The 16358-nt window shown below is 43.1% G+C and overlaps 1 protein-coding gene across 2 annotated transcripts in view; it reads right to left on the reverse strand.

Annotated features, from left to right (window-relative positions):
* Positions 1-16358, reverse strand: part of pcf11 (PCF11 cleavage and polyadenylation factor subunit) — a gene marked incomplete at its 3' end in the record, with an annotated part of 40995 nt that overhangs the window by 18503 nt on the left and 6134 nt on the right. For both annotated transcript variants that reach the window (XM_039777232.1, XM_039777231.1), the window contains 6 exon segments: positions 2040-2214; positions 5173-5783; positions 7006-7440; positions 9553-9765; positions 11275-11457; positions 13489-13614. In XM_039777232.1, coding sequence (XP_039633166.1) covers positions 2040-2214; positions 5173-5783; positions 7006-7440; positions 9553-9765; positions 11275-11457; positions 13489-13614 — 1743 coding nt within the window.

Consider the following 16358-nt stretch of genomic DNA (forward strand, 5'->3'; position numbering starts at 1 on the left):
TATACGCTTTGTACAAAACATGGAATAGAACTACTGTAAAACGGGCTTCACTTAAGTCACCTCAAGTCTCCTATGACCATGTGGTTGGGATTGTAAATGAACACACATATACACACACAGTGTCTCACACACAGTGTCTCACACACAGTGTCACACACACAGTGTCACACACACACACACACACACACAGTCTCACACACACACAGACAGTGTCACACACACACAGACAGTGTCACACACACACAGACAGTGTCACACACACACAGACAGTGCACACACACACACACAGACAGGAAAACACACACACACACACACACACACACAGTGTCACACACACACACACACACAGTCTCACACACACACACAGTCTCACACACACACACACAGTCTCACACAGCTCACACACAGTGTCACACAGTCTCACACACAGTGTCACACAGCCACACACACACAGTGTCACACACACACACACACAGTGTCACACACACACACACACAGTGTACACACACACACACAGTGTCACACACACACACACACAGTGTCACACACACACACACACAGTGTCACACACACACACACAGTGTCACACACACACACACAGTGTCACACACACACACAGTGTCACACACACACACACACAGTAACACACACACACACACACAGTGTCACACACACACACACACACACAGTGTGACACACACACACACACACACACACACAGTGACACACACACACACACACACACACACACACACACACAGTGTCACACACACACACAGTGTCACACACACACACACACACAGTGTCACACACACACACACAGTGTCACACACACACACACACACACACACACACACACACACAGTGTCACACACACACACAGTGTCACACACACACACACAGTGTCACACACACACACAGTGATCACACACACACACAGTGTCACACACACACACACACAGTCACACACACACACACACACACAAGTCACACACACACACACACACACACACAGTGTCACACACACACACACACAGTAAGTCACACACACACACACACACACACACACAGTGTCACACACACACACACAGTGTCACACACACACACATCACACACACACACACACACACACACACACACACAACATGCACACACACACACACACACAACAGTCACCAAAACACAACACACACACACACACACCACAGTGACACACACACACACACACAGAACACAACACACACACAGTGTCACACACACACAACATTCACACACACACACAGTCCCACACACACAAACAACACACAACACAAAAACAAAACAACAAACAACACAAACCAGCAAAACCAACAACCAACACCCCACACCAACATAACCAAAAACCAAAAAAACACAACACACACAACACAAGGCCCACACAACACACACACACACACACACACACATCACACACACACAACAGTCACACACACACACCAAACCACACACACAACACACACGCACACACAACAACACACTCACACAACAACACACAGTCACACAACACACACCACAACACACACTTCTCACACACAACACCACACACTAACAAACAATGATAGAGACAATGGAGTAAAAAAGAAAAAAGTAGAAATGGATGGAAACATAGGAGTAATTACAAAAAGAGAGGTAAAATGAGTAAAAATAAAAATATTAATTAAAATAAAAGAAAAGGAAAAAAAAAGAAAAAAAAAAAAAAAAAAAAAAAAGTAAAAAAAGAAGAGGAGAAGACATTAGGGAGAGACATTATGGGATGGTAGAGACATTATGGGATGGTAGAGACATTATGGGATGGTAGAGACATTATGGGATGGTAGAGACATTATGGGATGGTAGAGACATTATGGGATGGTAGAGACATTATGGCAGATAATCTCAATCCGTACGGAGAGAGGGACTGTTGACCGGAAGTTCAGATTCCCTCCTCGGCGTCCCGGAAGCAGCAAGCGTGACTCCGGTTTATAGGAAGGACTGACAGTAAATCGGTGTTTGTGACATACCCTCCTGAGCAGATCCTTCTTGGAGGCGGAGTTGAGGACTTCTGGTATCTGCAGGTTGGCGTCCACGCTGAGGCGGTGCTTCGGGGTTCGGGGGGTGGCGGGGCGAGTCGGGGTGCCGTACGGTTTGTGCCTCGGCGCCGCTGGCTTCACGTGAGAATCCTCCGGCAGCTTCGGACTGAAGAGGGAAGCACAGGATACAGAGATAGTTAAAAAGGTGACTTCTTGTGGTCATTTTAGGCCTTTATTCATGTAGGACAGCTGGCCATATGAAAGGGGAGAGAGTAAACCTCTATATATGGGCGCCTGCTCTGCCTACTGAGCTACCCGGGCGCCCAGGATAGAGATATAGTCTACGTTCACAAGCTGTCAATGTTCGGGTTATGGTCGGGTTAAGGTCACTATTCGGGTTTCTGAAACATTCGGAATAACCCGTTTACATGCGAGAGCAGAGAGTTACTCCTGTATACATGGAATATGTAATAATCAATTGGCGATATCCCGAAGTAAACGGCGAGGCACGGTTAGCGTCTGGACGTAAGGACTAACTCTGCTTCGCGTAACTTCTCGGTCCCCTTCTTATAAATCTCACTATCTCGGTACTTTCTGCCGTCAACAAAAGACATTATATTCATGGTTTATCACCACACTGATGAAGAAACTGGTTTCCTCCTCGCTTCAAAAAGTGTGGTGCTGTGCTGCGTCTCGCCATGTTTACCTCTACTTCCTGTTTACTTCCGGTTATACTGCGCGCAGGTTTTCTGCATTGACATATATATATATATATATATATATATATATATATATATAACTATATTATTATTTATAGTATATAATTATTATTATAACTATGTTTTCTGGCGCATACGAGAAGTTCCTCTACTCAGAAGACCGAGACTCCTTGTGAATAGAACATGCGCAGAACACAAATCAATGTTCCTTTTGATGGAGATATGCCGATGCCAACATTTCGGGTTAGAAAAGGGGTAACACAGGGATCATATTCGGGTTTTTAAAAACAGGAATATGAGCATATTCGGGTTTTTGCCGGTGTTTACATGGCCGTGTGTGACCGGGTTATTGCTAATATTCTGGTTTTGAACGGGTTATTGGCTGCATGTAAACGTAGTGATTGACAAATGGCTTTTCAATAACCACATATTTGTTTCCTTTATGTACATATTTAGTTTTTTAACCGCGCTAGAAAAGTGCTGCATGCTTAGAGGAGAATATCTAGTTGTGATTATTTTGACAAACGATTGTAGTGTGATTTTTGTTTTTTCCGGTGTTGTTCGGACAGAACTGCTAAAATAAACAATCCTGAAGGAAACACTGTAATTTTGATTGATTGCGCTGCTCTAGGTTTGTGAAATATTAACCGTAAGTTGAAGCGATGGACTCACCGTTAAGTATTAATAATCGATATTGCAGTATCACATTTTGTCAATATTGTGCAACCCTAATTATAGTGTGATTGGTCTGTGTTACTAACCGGCTGTAGAGCCCAGCCTCATCATGCATTACACTGTTCAGCGTTCAAAGTTTGAGGGAAACCTCTGTATTAAAAGGTATAGTGGAGGATTTTCTTTTTCTGGGTGGATCATCAAGACTATTGGTCCTCCTAGCTGTCAATCATTCTGGTGATATGTTTACGTAGGGCCGTCATACGTGCTCGTCCCTAGGGTAGTTTTCGCTTTCTGCGCATGAATACTTTCAGGTGTATATGTGTGGTGAGCATAGGTAGTGAGCTACGGTTTCAGCCGTTCATGGAAGCTCGCCGTTCTCACCGTGTTTTTTCAAAATGTCTGAGGGTCGCAAGAGAGAAAGTGTCTACGAAAGGTACGACAAGAAGAGAAAGGCCTCTGAAGAAAGAAACAAGACCGGAGTGTTTTTGGGAGAATGTTTCACACGCTGGCGTGCGCTAAAAGCACAGGTTGGGCTCTCCACTTGATGCCTCAGTCGCCAAGTTTCTACTCCACAGATAAAGTTTGGCTATTTGGAGAAATCCATTTAAAATCACTGCTAGTGAAAGTTGATGTACGCTATGATTAGCGATGCTAGCCCTGGCACAAGTCACGCACCGCGCAGACACGGTAAACATCTCCATTTGTGAAAAGTGCAAATCTTCTTTCTGAAAGTAGCTCGTATGAGCCATGCCGACAGCAACTTGTAAACAGAGCACTCTCGTGCACACGTTTAATAGGCGTTCCCTCTCGGGAGCAGGGAGAGTGCTGCACATGTGCATTTTTTCAAAAAGTGGAGAGGGCGGATCTTTTCTAAGGGCGTTTTCACACATGAAAGTCCGAACCAAGGTTCATGTTTTTGTTACATTGTATACATTTGATCCGGTAAGTTTTGGTGTCACACTGCAGTTTTGCGGCCGCTAAAGATCTATACGTGACTAAACTACGTCCCGTCACACATACGAGCGTCCCTCCAGATACTTATCACTGATTGGTTTGTTGACGGGCTTTCCGTTCCCTCTCTCTATCTCGGGATCTGAGTCTGTTTTAGTTTACTCGACGACAAATGAGAACCAAAACCGTAACATTAACTAATCTCGAAATTAACTGCTGATACTCCACCTCTCTAAACTTCTACTCTCCTAACAATCTCTATAAACTCTCTCTCTCTCTCTCTCTCTTTACCCCTTTATTTTTTTTTTTTTTTTTTTTTTTTTTTTTTTCTTAAAGGAGCTTCGTGCACGAGGAACGGAGCACGCCAGAGCTTCCTGTATTTGGTCCCAAAGTCCGAACCATCCAAAAATGGCTTTACACTAAAACGACCGACCATGGTTACGTTGGTCCGACCGAGACCACCTCTTTTTGTCGGACCAAAATTGGGTCTTTTGATCCGGACCGTGGTCCGGGGGAGGTTTCACACCTGTAATTTTGGTTCGGATCAAACTAAAAAGTCCGAAAGTCCGGACCAAACGAGGTATGTGTGAAAACGCCCTAAAATTCGGGATAATCCTCCACTATACCTTTAAAGAAAAAAATATTAACCTAAGTCTGCCACATCATCTGGATCCAACCATAAAGATATAAATCTGCCTGTTCCCAACACTTGGCGATGGTTACCTAGTTACCGTGACGATATCTGCTAAATGTAACCTCTCTTTACAAACCGGACTCACTGTTTGTTCTCCTCCCAGCCGCTCCTCCAGCGGTGCGGCGCCTCCTTGGCGTCCTTGGCGCCTCCGTCGTGGCTCCGCGGGGAGTGAGAGTCCCTGGACTCGGACCGCCGGTCCTCTGCCGGCCTCTTCGACCTCCGGCTCTCCGATTGGTTCTTCTTGGGCGCGAGCCGGTCCTCTCGGCCGGGCTTGCCGGCGTGCTCCGGTTCGGCTCTGCGCGGTTTGCCCGGCTGCTTGTGAGACGGCGACGGGGACAGAGAGCTGCTCCGCGTCCGGCTTTTGGGCGAGCGCCTGTCCTTCCTCTTCGGGGAGGAGGAGGTGGCGGCGGCACCACCGGACGGCGAGCGAGACCTGGAGCGCGAGCGGGTGCGTTTCCTGGCGTGCGTGCGCGCGTTGCCGCCCGTCTTGAACTCGAGCCTCTCCGCGGACTCGTCGCGGTCGTGTTTGGCCACCGAGCCGTTCGCCAACTTCCCCTTGGTGAACCGGTGAGGGTCGAGGCCGCGCGCCGAAGAAGCGGCGGCGGCGGCCTCCTCTCTGTCGTCTCTCTCCTTCTTGTCCGTGCATCTTCTCTTCTCCTTCGTCTCCTCGTCTTTGGAGTCGCCCGTCTTGTAGGGCTGCTCGATTATGAAGGAAAAAAAAAACAAAACGTAACCACGATTATTTCGGTCAGTATTGAAATCACGATAATTTAACACGATTACTCGTTGACTTCTGGAAAGATGTTGCAGTTATTGAACTTAAAAAAAAACAGTGGAAAGTTAAATAAATCAACACTAAAAAAACAACACATACAACTTTAATCAGTCCTTCCAGAAAGGAGTTTTTTTGTGATTGTTTTGGGCAAAAATCCTTGATTATGCGGCACATTTTCTTAAAAAAAATGCTATGAATATGCTATATATGATATTTATGCAGTTTTATGCGATGAAATTGTGGGAATTTGCAAAAATTGCAACACCCTGCTTTTCGATGATGTTCACGTCACGTAATGACCTCATTTCATAACGTTCCCATGGCAACAGGGGCTAAACGGCTGCTCTTGTGTGAAGTTAACGCAACATTTTTCAACTTTCTGCTGAGATATATTATGGGACTCATTTGTAGGGATGGGCATCGTTTGGATTTTAACGATTCTGATTCCAGTTCTGATTCTTCCTTCTGATTCCGGTTCTCATCGATTCTCGATTCTTTGAGCGGTGGAGTTGAAACGGGTCACGTGCTTATTTCACAAATAAGAGGAAAGTTTTAGTTTGATTCAAAAGGTGGTTTGCAGTTTTACAGCTTTTTCTACGTAAAATAAAGCCACGCTAGAGCTCCGCTTACTGGGCTCCAAGGCTGCAACACAACAAGCGCCTGGTCGCTACGGAAACCAAAACTTGTTTTGCGCATGTTAAATTGGGAAGGGATGATTGGATTTGAAACCAAATCCTCCAAACGATTCCAAAACGATTCCAATAAAGAAACGATTCCGATTAGGAATCGGCTCTCGATGCCCAACCCTACTTATTTGCAACAAAAATGCGGCGATTATGAAATCATGCAAGCATGCAATATTTGGCGCGGAAATCGGCAATTTATGCGGCGAAAGTGCGGCGTAGTCGGCCGATTATGCGTTGAATTATGCGATCGCATAATCACGTTTTTCTGGAGGGACTGACTAATAATTTTTCCTATTTTAAACTTTATTTTTTCATTCAGAACACGAGACTAAAATCAGAGTTTACTTGCAAAACATAATGAGCTAAATAAAAGTTTTTCTCCATTATTCTGCATCTGTGATCACTGGGAGCAGAAATCATCACCACGGTTACATTTAGAGCCACTGCGCAGCCCTACCGTCTTGTCCTGCGGCCGTTTCTTCAGCCTGGGATCTTTCTTCGTGCCGTCGGACGACTTCTGAATCTCAGCCTCCCCCGGTTTGTTTTTGCTCTGGGCGCTTTTGGCCATCGGAGACGGGGGCTTGGACTTGGGTTTCTCCTCCGACGCCTCTTTCTTCGGGGTCCTGACCTTCTCCTGCCGGGCCGGTTTCTCCGGAGCCGGAGCGTGACTTCCATCTTTCTTCCCAGCGGGCTGGTCTTTGGGCTGCGAGGCGGTCTGGGGGCCTGTGCGGTTCAGACGCGGGTCTCTGGTGGGAGGTTTGACGTCTGGCGGCTGGGTCTGCGGAGGGATCCACGGGCGCACCACCGGAGCAGTTTGGCTGGTGGTCTTCGGCGCGGCGCTCAGCGCCGCCGCGGCGGCAGAGACCGTAGTCGGTATCACAAACCCACCGGCCTGCAGACACATTAAACAACCGGTCAGTCTGCGGCTAAATTAGGAATCTAACAGAAAACAAGAGTTACAGTTGGTGGTGAAACGACAAAAAAAAAATAAACATTTTGATTCCTGAAAATCACTTTTTATTGTTGAAACCTAAATGTTAGAAACACGATGAACATTAGGTAAGAACGAGTCAATGCTAGCTTGTCTGGAAGGGTGTTTTAAAGCGCTCCAAAGATAGGCTTTTATTTTGGCGAGTTAAACACGGTCCCTCTGTCACCTCCGCATATCTGAATGCAAATGTGATTTAAAACTCTGACTGTAGAGTCTGTAGAGTTGAAACTCGATTGTGTTCATGTTAAATAAAAACGTACATTTATGGAAACCTTGTACAATTGTACAATCTCTTAAATATCAAAGCTGAATTGGTTTTGCAACTGAATTATCCTAAAATCAACATCGGGAAATCAGTGGCGATACTCAGCCCTAAAGCTCAGATCAGACCAAAGATTCGCTACAAGATGAAAGCGCTTTACAACATCGCAGATAAACTTTTCAGCGGTCAGAAGTTTGAGTCTCAGCAACACCATCAGCTGGTTTGAGTCGAGCTGAGACTCAAACTTCAGACTGCTGAAAATTTTATCTGCGATGTTGTAAAACGCTTTCATCTTGTAGCGAATCTTTGGTCTGATCTGAGCTTTTAGGGCTGAGTATCGCCACTGATTTCCCGATGTTGATTTTAGGATAATTCAGTTGCAAAACCAATTCAGCTTTGATATTTAGCTGGTGGAGTCTCCAGAGGCTGGTTTTAGAACGTGAGAGTCTGTTTCAGCCAAATAATACAAACCGTTAACGGAGGCTCAATGTGCGCCCGAGAGCACGTACGGTGGCGCGAGCTACAGGGTGACTGAAGAGAGGGAGCGCCTCGGACAAAGCCGTGAATCAGAGAAATAAAAACGTGTTCTCGCCGATTCGTCACTAGAAATGTAACTGCAGCGAGCATCTCTATCACTGACGTTATCCAGAGTCATATTTAGACGCAACAAATGATATATCCAGCTACAAAAAGCCTAAAAGTCTCAAATTAGGACAGAAGTACAAAGAGCTGTTGCTATGGAGAGGATACAACGTCTCGTGTCATTGGTGTGAACTGGCAGGTTAGAAGTTTACAGTCTTTGGTCTTAACTGGGCTTAGGGCTCCTATCCTGCACAACACAGCGCAATGTCAACGCCAATGTCTTTGTTAGTTTAAGACCGGCGCAGTTGTCCATGTCCCGTCCAGCGCCCACGTCGTTTAAATAGCAAATGCACCTGCGCCCATCTGTGTCTCACAGGGAGGTGTGTTCAGGTGCATTCTGGGGCGTGCTGGTCTTACAGGGAGGTGTGTTCAGGTGCATTCTGGGCGTGCTGGTCTTACAGGGAGGTGTGTTCAGGTGCATTCTGGGGCGTGCTGGTCTTACAGGGAGGTGTGTTCAGGTGCATTCTGGGGCGTGCTGGTCTTACAGGGAGGTGTGTTCAGGTGCATTCTGGGGCGTGCTGGTCTTACAGGGAGGTGTGTTCAGGTGCATTCTGGGGCGTGCTGGTCTTACAGGGAGGTGTGTTCAGGTGCATTCTGGGAGTATTGCCATCTTGAGGCAGCGGGAAGTGATCGCGCCATTGACCAACAAAAACCTGGTCTAAAGTCAGTAACGCAGCATTTCATTGTTATTTTAACAGAGCATTAGTAAAATGCTCCTAGGCTCGTGCACAGCGCGCACACACACTATGCTTGTTACACACACAGGGACACACAGCAGCGCGCACACACACACACACACACACACACACATGCAGAAGATTACACAAAAATAGTCTAAATCCTCCATCATAACAGCAATGCTCCAAGGTCCAAGCGCGCCTGGCTTTTAAAGGGAATGGGAGAAGATCTCCGATTGGTTGATTGCATATTACGCCCAAAACACACCTCTGATTAATGAAGACACTAAGGACAACCCTTTAGAACCAGGCGCCCGGCACACAGACACTTTTTACCGCCCTAAACACACCTGCACCAGGCGCTCCACATCACATGTGCTCTTAGATCGGTAAAATAGCGCCCTTAGTGTGTAACAGCTGCGTCTGTCCTACCAGCTGAGCTTTGGTCTGCTCCAGCTCCAGCTCGATCTTCTTCTGCTGAAGCTCCAGAAGTTGTTTCTGTTTGGCCAGCAGCTGCTGTCGGATCAGCTGTTCCTGGCTCAGGCTGGACGGGCTGACGGCCGGGACCGGCTGCGGAGCCGGAGCGGGAGGAGGCGTCGGCGCCGGCTGGACCGGGGCGGGCTGCGGAGAGGGCGCCTCCTCCGACTGGAAACACACGAACAGAACAGACAGAGAGGGCTGTTATTTAACTTCAGTTTATTTCCATCACAAACACAGTAACTCCTAACAGGGTTTTCCTGCCTTTATAACAGGGGTGTCAGACTCAAGTTCCCTAAAGGGGCCACACTAGGAAATGAGAATCACATCAAGGACCAGACACAGAGTGTATTTCTCTTATTTCGCGGGAAAAGTCCAATATCTTTTGACTGAATTATTGCATGTCTCATATAGTCTTCTCACTTACAGTTTGGCCGGCAAAAATGTCAAAGAAAATGCCAAAAACGGTTGAAAAAAGCGTCAAAAACACGTTGTGCAAAGTGACAAAAAGTAGGTGGGCCAAAATGTATCGTGAACCTACATGTAGATAGTATAGGGGCCAGATTAAAATTACCAAGTGGATGGATTTTGGCAGCTCCTAGTAGGGTTAGGGTATCGTTTGGATTTCTACGATTCGGAACCGGTATTTATTTATTTTTCCTCATATATCTTTATTGGGTTATCAAGACACAATACATGCTCCATCAGTGAGGACACATTTCACCCATTGTTCCACCTTGTAGAACACCTGAACAGGTACTTCTACAACGATTCAGATTCCTAAACCGATTCTTGAAAAACTGAAAAGTGACAAAGATGTAATGTGTTGAGTGAACGGTTACTATGACTTTATGTCCGTTTTGGTGAGCCCAGTGTGTGCGTGTGTGTCTCTCTCTGTGTGTGTGTGTCTCTCTGTGTGTGTGTGTCTCTCTGTGTGTGTGTGTCTGTGTGTGCGTGTCTCTCTGTGTGTGTGCATGTGTGTGTCTCTCTCTGCTTGTCTCTGTGTGTGCGTGTATGTGTCTCTGTGTGTGTGCGTGTATGTGTCTCTCTGTGTGTGTGTATGTGTCTCTGTGTGTGCGCGTGTGTGTATGTGTGTGTCTGTGTGCGCTTGTGTGTATGTGTCTCTGTGTGCGCGTGTGTGTATGTGTCTCTCTGTGTGTGTCTGTGTGTGTATTGTCTCTGTGTGTGTGCACGTGTGTATGTGTCTGTGTGCGCTTGTGTGTATGTGTCTCTGTGTGTGCGTGTGTGTGTATGTGTCTCTCTGTGTGTGTGCACGTGTATGTGTCTGTGTGCGCTTGTGTGTATGCGTGTCTGTGTGTGTGCGCGTGTGTGTATGTGTCTTTCTCTGTGTGTATGTCTCTGTGTGTGTCTGTGTGTATGTCTCTCTGTGTGTGTGTGTGTCTCTCTGTGTGTGTGTGTCCCTCTCTGTGTGTGTGTGTGTCCGTGTCTCTCTGTGTGTGTGTGTGTGTGTCTCTCTCTTGTGTGTGTGTGTGTGTGTGTGTGTGTCCCTCTGTGTGTGTGTGTGTCCCTCTCTGTGTGTGTGTGTGTGTGTGTGTGTGTGTGTGTGTGTGTGTCTCTCTCTGTGTGTGTGTCTCTGTGTGTCTGTGTGTGTGTCTCTGTGTGTGTGTGTCTCTGTGTGTGTGTGTGTGTGTGTCTCTATTTGCAGCACATACACACCTGCTTTAAAAACTTTGGGTTGACATGAATGCTGGCGTTGACTGTGGGCGGCAGCGGCTTGATGGGCCAGGCCGGGTCCACCGAGTTGACCCGGGCGTCCAGCGCGTACAGCTTCTTCAGAGGAAACACATCGTCCCACGTCGAGCGTAACTTGAACAGACTCTTTCTAGTGTTTTCATCCACCTACAAACACACGACATGACTTGGTCCACAGCTCCCAACACAAAGAAAAGCTCAAAAACACACTTCAATCACAGCAACAGCTTGTTTAACCCTCATGTTGTCGTCCATATCAGCACTACGATGAAAGAACGTGGGAAAAAGTGACAAATGTTGGAACAACGCTATAAAAAATGCAGAAAAACAACCTCAAGAAAAACCTTTTAAACGCAGAAAAAGTGAAAAAATAAATAAATAGCCATAAGGTGACAAAAACATCTTTAAAAAAAAGTGACAAAAAAATTGGAAAAAAGGGACAGAGAAAAAAAAACATTGGAAAAAGCGACAAAAACCTTGTTAAAAAAAAATTACAAAAAATTAATTAAATTATTAAATGCCAAAAAAAGTGACAAATGTTGGAACAACGCTATAAAAATGCTGAAAAACAACCTCAAGAAAAACCTTTTTAAAACGCAGAAAAAGTGAAAAAATAAATAGCCAAAAGGTGACAAAAACATCTTTAAAAAAAGTGACAAAAATTGGGGGAAAAAAGGGAGAGAGAAAAAAAAAACATTGGAAAAAGCGACAAAAACCTTGTTAAAAAAATTACAAAAAATTAAAATTATTAAATGCCAAAAAAGTGACAAAATAAATTTGAATAAAAGCGACAAAAAAAAAAAACGTTGAGAAAAGTGTCGAAAAATAAAATGTACTTTTCGACCCAGAAAAACACAGCGTTGCACAGCCGAGGGGAAGACAACACAAGGGTTAAGAGTTAGCGCTATGGCAAATGTGACTTTAATAAAAATAAATCATAGTTTTAACAATTTCTAGAAACAAGGGATACATGATTTATTGTTTAAAAAGCAAAGCCTAGCAACCCACCCTCCTACTTTAATCAGCAGGACTACGTCACGTTATTAAGTTCTCTAGTAGGAGCGAGAGACCACACACGATTAAATATAAAGCAAGCGATGACAAACAGGAAGTGAAGTGGGCTGCTAAGATTGGTTTTAACCCTGCTGGTGTCCTCGGGTCCAATTTGACCCATTTTCAACAAGTTTCTGTTTCAGAAATTTGGTTTTTTTGTCAAAAAATAATTAACGTGGATGGTTCCCTACAGCACTCTTCACAAGTTAGATCAATTATCCTTTCACTACTTTCATTGAATTTGGGTGTTTTTAATTCAATTTTATAGCATTTCAGAAAAAAATTTGTAATTTGAATAAAAAAAAAAAAAAAAAAGTGTCAAAAATTTCAGAAAAAGCGTCAGAAACGCAGCGAAAAACAGACAAAAACATCAATGAAGCCGCGGGGGGGAAAAACCAACAACAAAAACATCGTAAACAAAGTGACAAAAGAAACCCGACAAAAAAAAAATCGTAAACAAAGTGAGAAAAACGACAAAAAATAAAATGTAAAAATGTGACAAAAACATCGTAAAAATTGACAAAAGAAACGACAAAAACATCGTAAAAAGTGACAAAAGAAACGACAAAAACATCGTAAAAATTGACAAAAGAAACGACAAAAACATCGTAAAAAGCGACAAAAAAAACATCGTAAAAAGTGACAAAAGAAACGACAAAAACATCGTAAAAAGTGACAAAAGAAACAACAAAAAACATCGTAAAAAGTGACAAAAATACACCAAAACATCGTAAAAAGTGACAACAAAAATCGTAAAAAGTGACAAAAATACACCAAAACATCGTAAAAAGTGACAAAACCCGCAAAAATAAAAATTCTACAAAAACATCGTAAAACTGAGAAAAGAAACAAAAAACGTTAAAAAGTGACACAAAACTGAGAAAAGAAATACGACAAAAAGGCTGGAAAAAGTGACAAATGTGTAAAAAGAAAAGCCTGACATTTTGACCCATATAAAGTTGCACGGTCGACAGCAAGACAACACAAGGGTTAAAGTTACGTTAAAAATAAAAAGCAAACGACAAACAGGACGTGAAGTGGGCTGCTAAGATTTGTTTTTTTAACAAAAAGTGCTTAATTATGTTTAATTAAAACAATGCTAAACGGCAGCAAAGAGAACTTTACCTTTTCAAAGACACATATAAATGAAGTGATTAGGTTTTTAGCAAACACTGCAAGGTACTCTCCTCCAACATTCTTCACTATGGAATCCACTAAGTACAAAACTGGAAGCTTCTCGGCAGATGGGGCCTGGAGTAATAGAGAACTCGACAAGTTTAGAAAACAAACAGGGGTTAAAATATACCAACATTTCAGAACAAAAGGCTTCAAATTTACAAGCTGACAGAGTCATCACAGGGGCTGACTTAACCCCCCCTCACCACCCGCTGGGTTCAGTATGTATTCTTTAAAAATCAAAGTCGCTGCCATTTGTTGAAGGGGGAAAGTGATCTTGGGTTGGAGTAAAAAAATTAAAAAATAAAATTAAAAAATTCATCCACAGTTCGTAGACTTGTCTTTATTCTGGCATCCCAAAAAAAAATTTGAAAAAAAAAAAAAAAAACATTGGAAAAAAATAAGTCCAATAAACTCCTTTTGTAAATCGCACTGAATGTCCGACTGCAAATGCGACCGATCCACACGAAAAATAAAATAAAAATCAGTCATTTTCCAGGTTAATACTCCGTCAGTTCAGTATGAGGAAGATTAGGATCCTTCGCCAAAAGTCAGGGTAGAGGAAACATGTCCGTGATGCATTATGGGTAAAAAGAAGAAGAAAAAACAAAAAAGGTAGCCGAGTCCAGTCCAGTCCTCGGGAACCTTTGTACCTCCAAAGAGGGTTTAATTCCTTAAACCGCTCTTTGTACGTTACCCAGACGACATATCGGAGAGTTTTTAAACTCTTTTTAACGTCACACCCAGTTGAGTTTGACACTCTTTCAAAAGATTTTACCCCTTTACAAGTTTTTGTGTTAGAAAAACATCAGAAGACCAAGTTAGGGGAACAGAAAGGTGCTCTGTTGTTAAGTTAGAAGAAGCTGCGTTTAAAACTTTAAGCAGAAAGTCTACCGTTTAGTTACGGAGACTGTGCAGCACCAGCTGAGTAACGTTTACGTTTTTTAAAAAGCCGAGTCACTCGGCCATTGTCAGTAGAAATGTAAAAACCTTTTTTTTTTTTTTTTATAAAAGAGTCATACCAATAACTTATTACACTGGGAAATAAAAAATGACAAAAAGCACATTTCACATTTTTTATTATAACATTTTAACCATTTCAATGACATTTCATTTGAGTAAAAAAATATATCCAAGATTCACTAGATGATTTTTTAATGCAGAGAAACTTTTCTGATGAGATATATATTTATAAATATATATAAAAAAGGGAAAAGCTTCCGTTTCAGCCAGGCGGTAGAAGTGTAAAAAACCGAAAACAGCCCGAGACAAACTGCTGACTCAGCCGAGCCTCCATAGAAGAGGCCGCGTCTCCAACATCAATGGCCACCAGACAATATGTACCGACCGTGTTCACACTGACTGGCTGCTTCTAGTGGCTGGGAATAATCTAGGCTGCAAACGTCAAAATCCACCGTAACCATAGGTAACCATTTACTGATGGGGGTAACAACCCTAATAACCAAAACTGGCCTTCTCCCAAAAGGTTAACCGCTTTTATCCAACGAGTTTTGACAATTTGTCCAGGTAATTTTTAGGAGTTTGTCCCTTTTTTGGTCAATTTTTCCAGGTAATTTCTAGGAGTTTGTCCCCTTTTTTGGTCAATTTTTCCAGGTAATTTCTAGGAGTTTGTCCCCTTTTTTGGTCAATTTTTCCAGGTAATTTTTTAGGAGTTTGTCCCTTTCTTGGTCAATTTTTCCAGGTGATTTTTTAGGAGTTTGTCCCCTTTTTTGGTCAATTTTTCCAGGTAATTTTTTAGGAGTTTGTCCCCTTTTTTGGTCAATTTTTCCAGGTAATTTCTAGGAGTTTGTCACCATATTTGGTCAATTTTTCCAGGTAATTTTTTAGGAGTTTGTCCCCTTTCTTGGTCAATTTTTCCAGGTAATTTTTTAGGAGTTTGTCCCTTTCTTGGTCAATTTTTCCAGGTGATTTTTTAGGAGTTTGTCCCCTTTTTTGGTCAATTTTTCCAGGTAAATTTTCAGAGTTTGTCCCCTTTTTTGGTCAATCTTTCCAGGTAATTTTTAGGAGTTTGTCCCCTTTTTTGGTCAATTTTTCCAGGTAATTTTTTAGGAGTTCGTCCCTTTTTTGGTCAATTTTTCCAGGTAATTTCTAGGAGTTTGTCACCATATTTGGTCAATTTTTCCAGGTAATTTTTTAGGAGTTTGTCCCTTTCTTGGTCAATTTTTCCAGGTGATTTTTTAGGAGTTTGTCCCCTTTTTTGGTCAATTTTTCCAGGTAATTTTTTAGGAGTTTGTCCCTTTTTTGGTCAATTTTTCCAGGTAAATTTTCAGAGTTTGTCCCCTTTTTTGGTCAATCTTTCCAGGTAATTTTTAGGAGTTTGTCCCCTTTTTTGGTCAATTTTTCCAGGTAATTTTTTTAGGAGTTCGTCCCTTTTTTGGTCAATTTTTCCAGGTAATTTTTAGGAGTTTGTCCCCTTTTTCCAAGGTTCTTTTGAGCAATTTCTTCAAAGTTTTGTCACCTTTTAGTTTTTTTCCCCCCGAAGTCTTTGTCTCTCGACGTTTTTGGACATTTTTTTTTTGCAGTTTGTCGCCTTTTTCGGACAAATGTTTTTGTCGCCTATTTTAAGTTTTTTTCCGTCTATTCTCATCCATGCAGGCATGTCCCGGGACCCCCGTAGATAGTTGGAGATTTTTGCTGACTATTTCAAGGTTCTTTTGAGCAATTTGACAGTTTTGTAGCCTTAGGTTTGTTTTTTTTCCCTCCTCTCTTTTTCATAGTCTGTCTCTTTTTACGACCGCTGCTTTTGACGTTTTTGTCGCCTTTTTCAGGTAAATTTTCCCCTTTTTCAAAGTTCTTTT

The sequence above is a fragment of the Perca fluviatilis genome, chromosome 16, assembly GCF_010015445.1.
Source record: "Perca fluviatilis chromosome 16, GENO_Pfluv_1.0, whole genome shotgun sequence".
Lineage (NCBI taxonomy): Eukaryota > Metazoa > Chordata > Actinopteri > Perciformes > Percidae > Perca > Perca fluviatilis.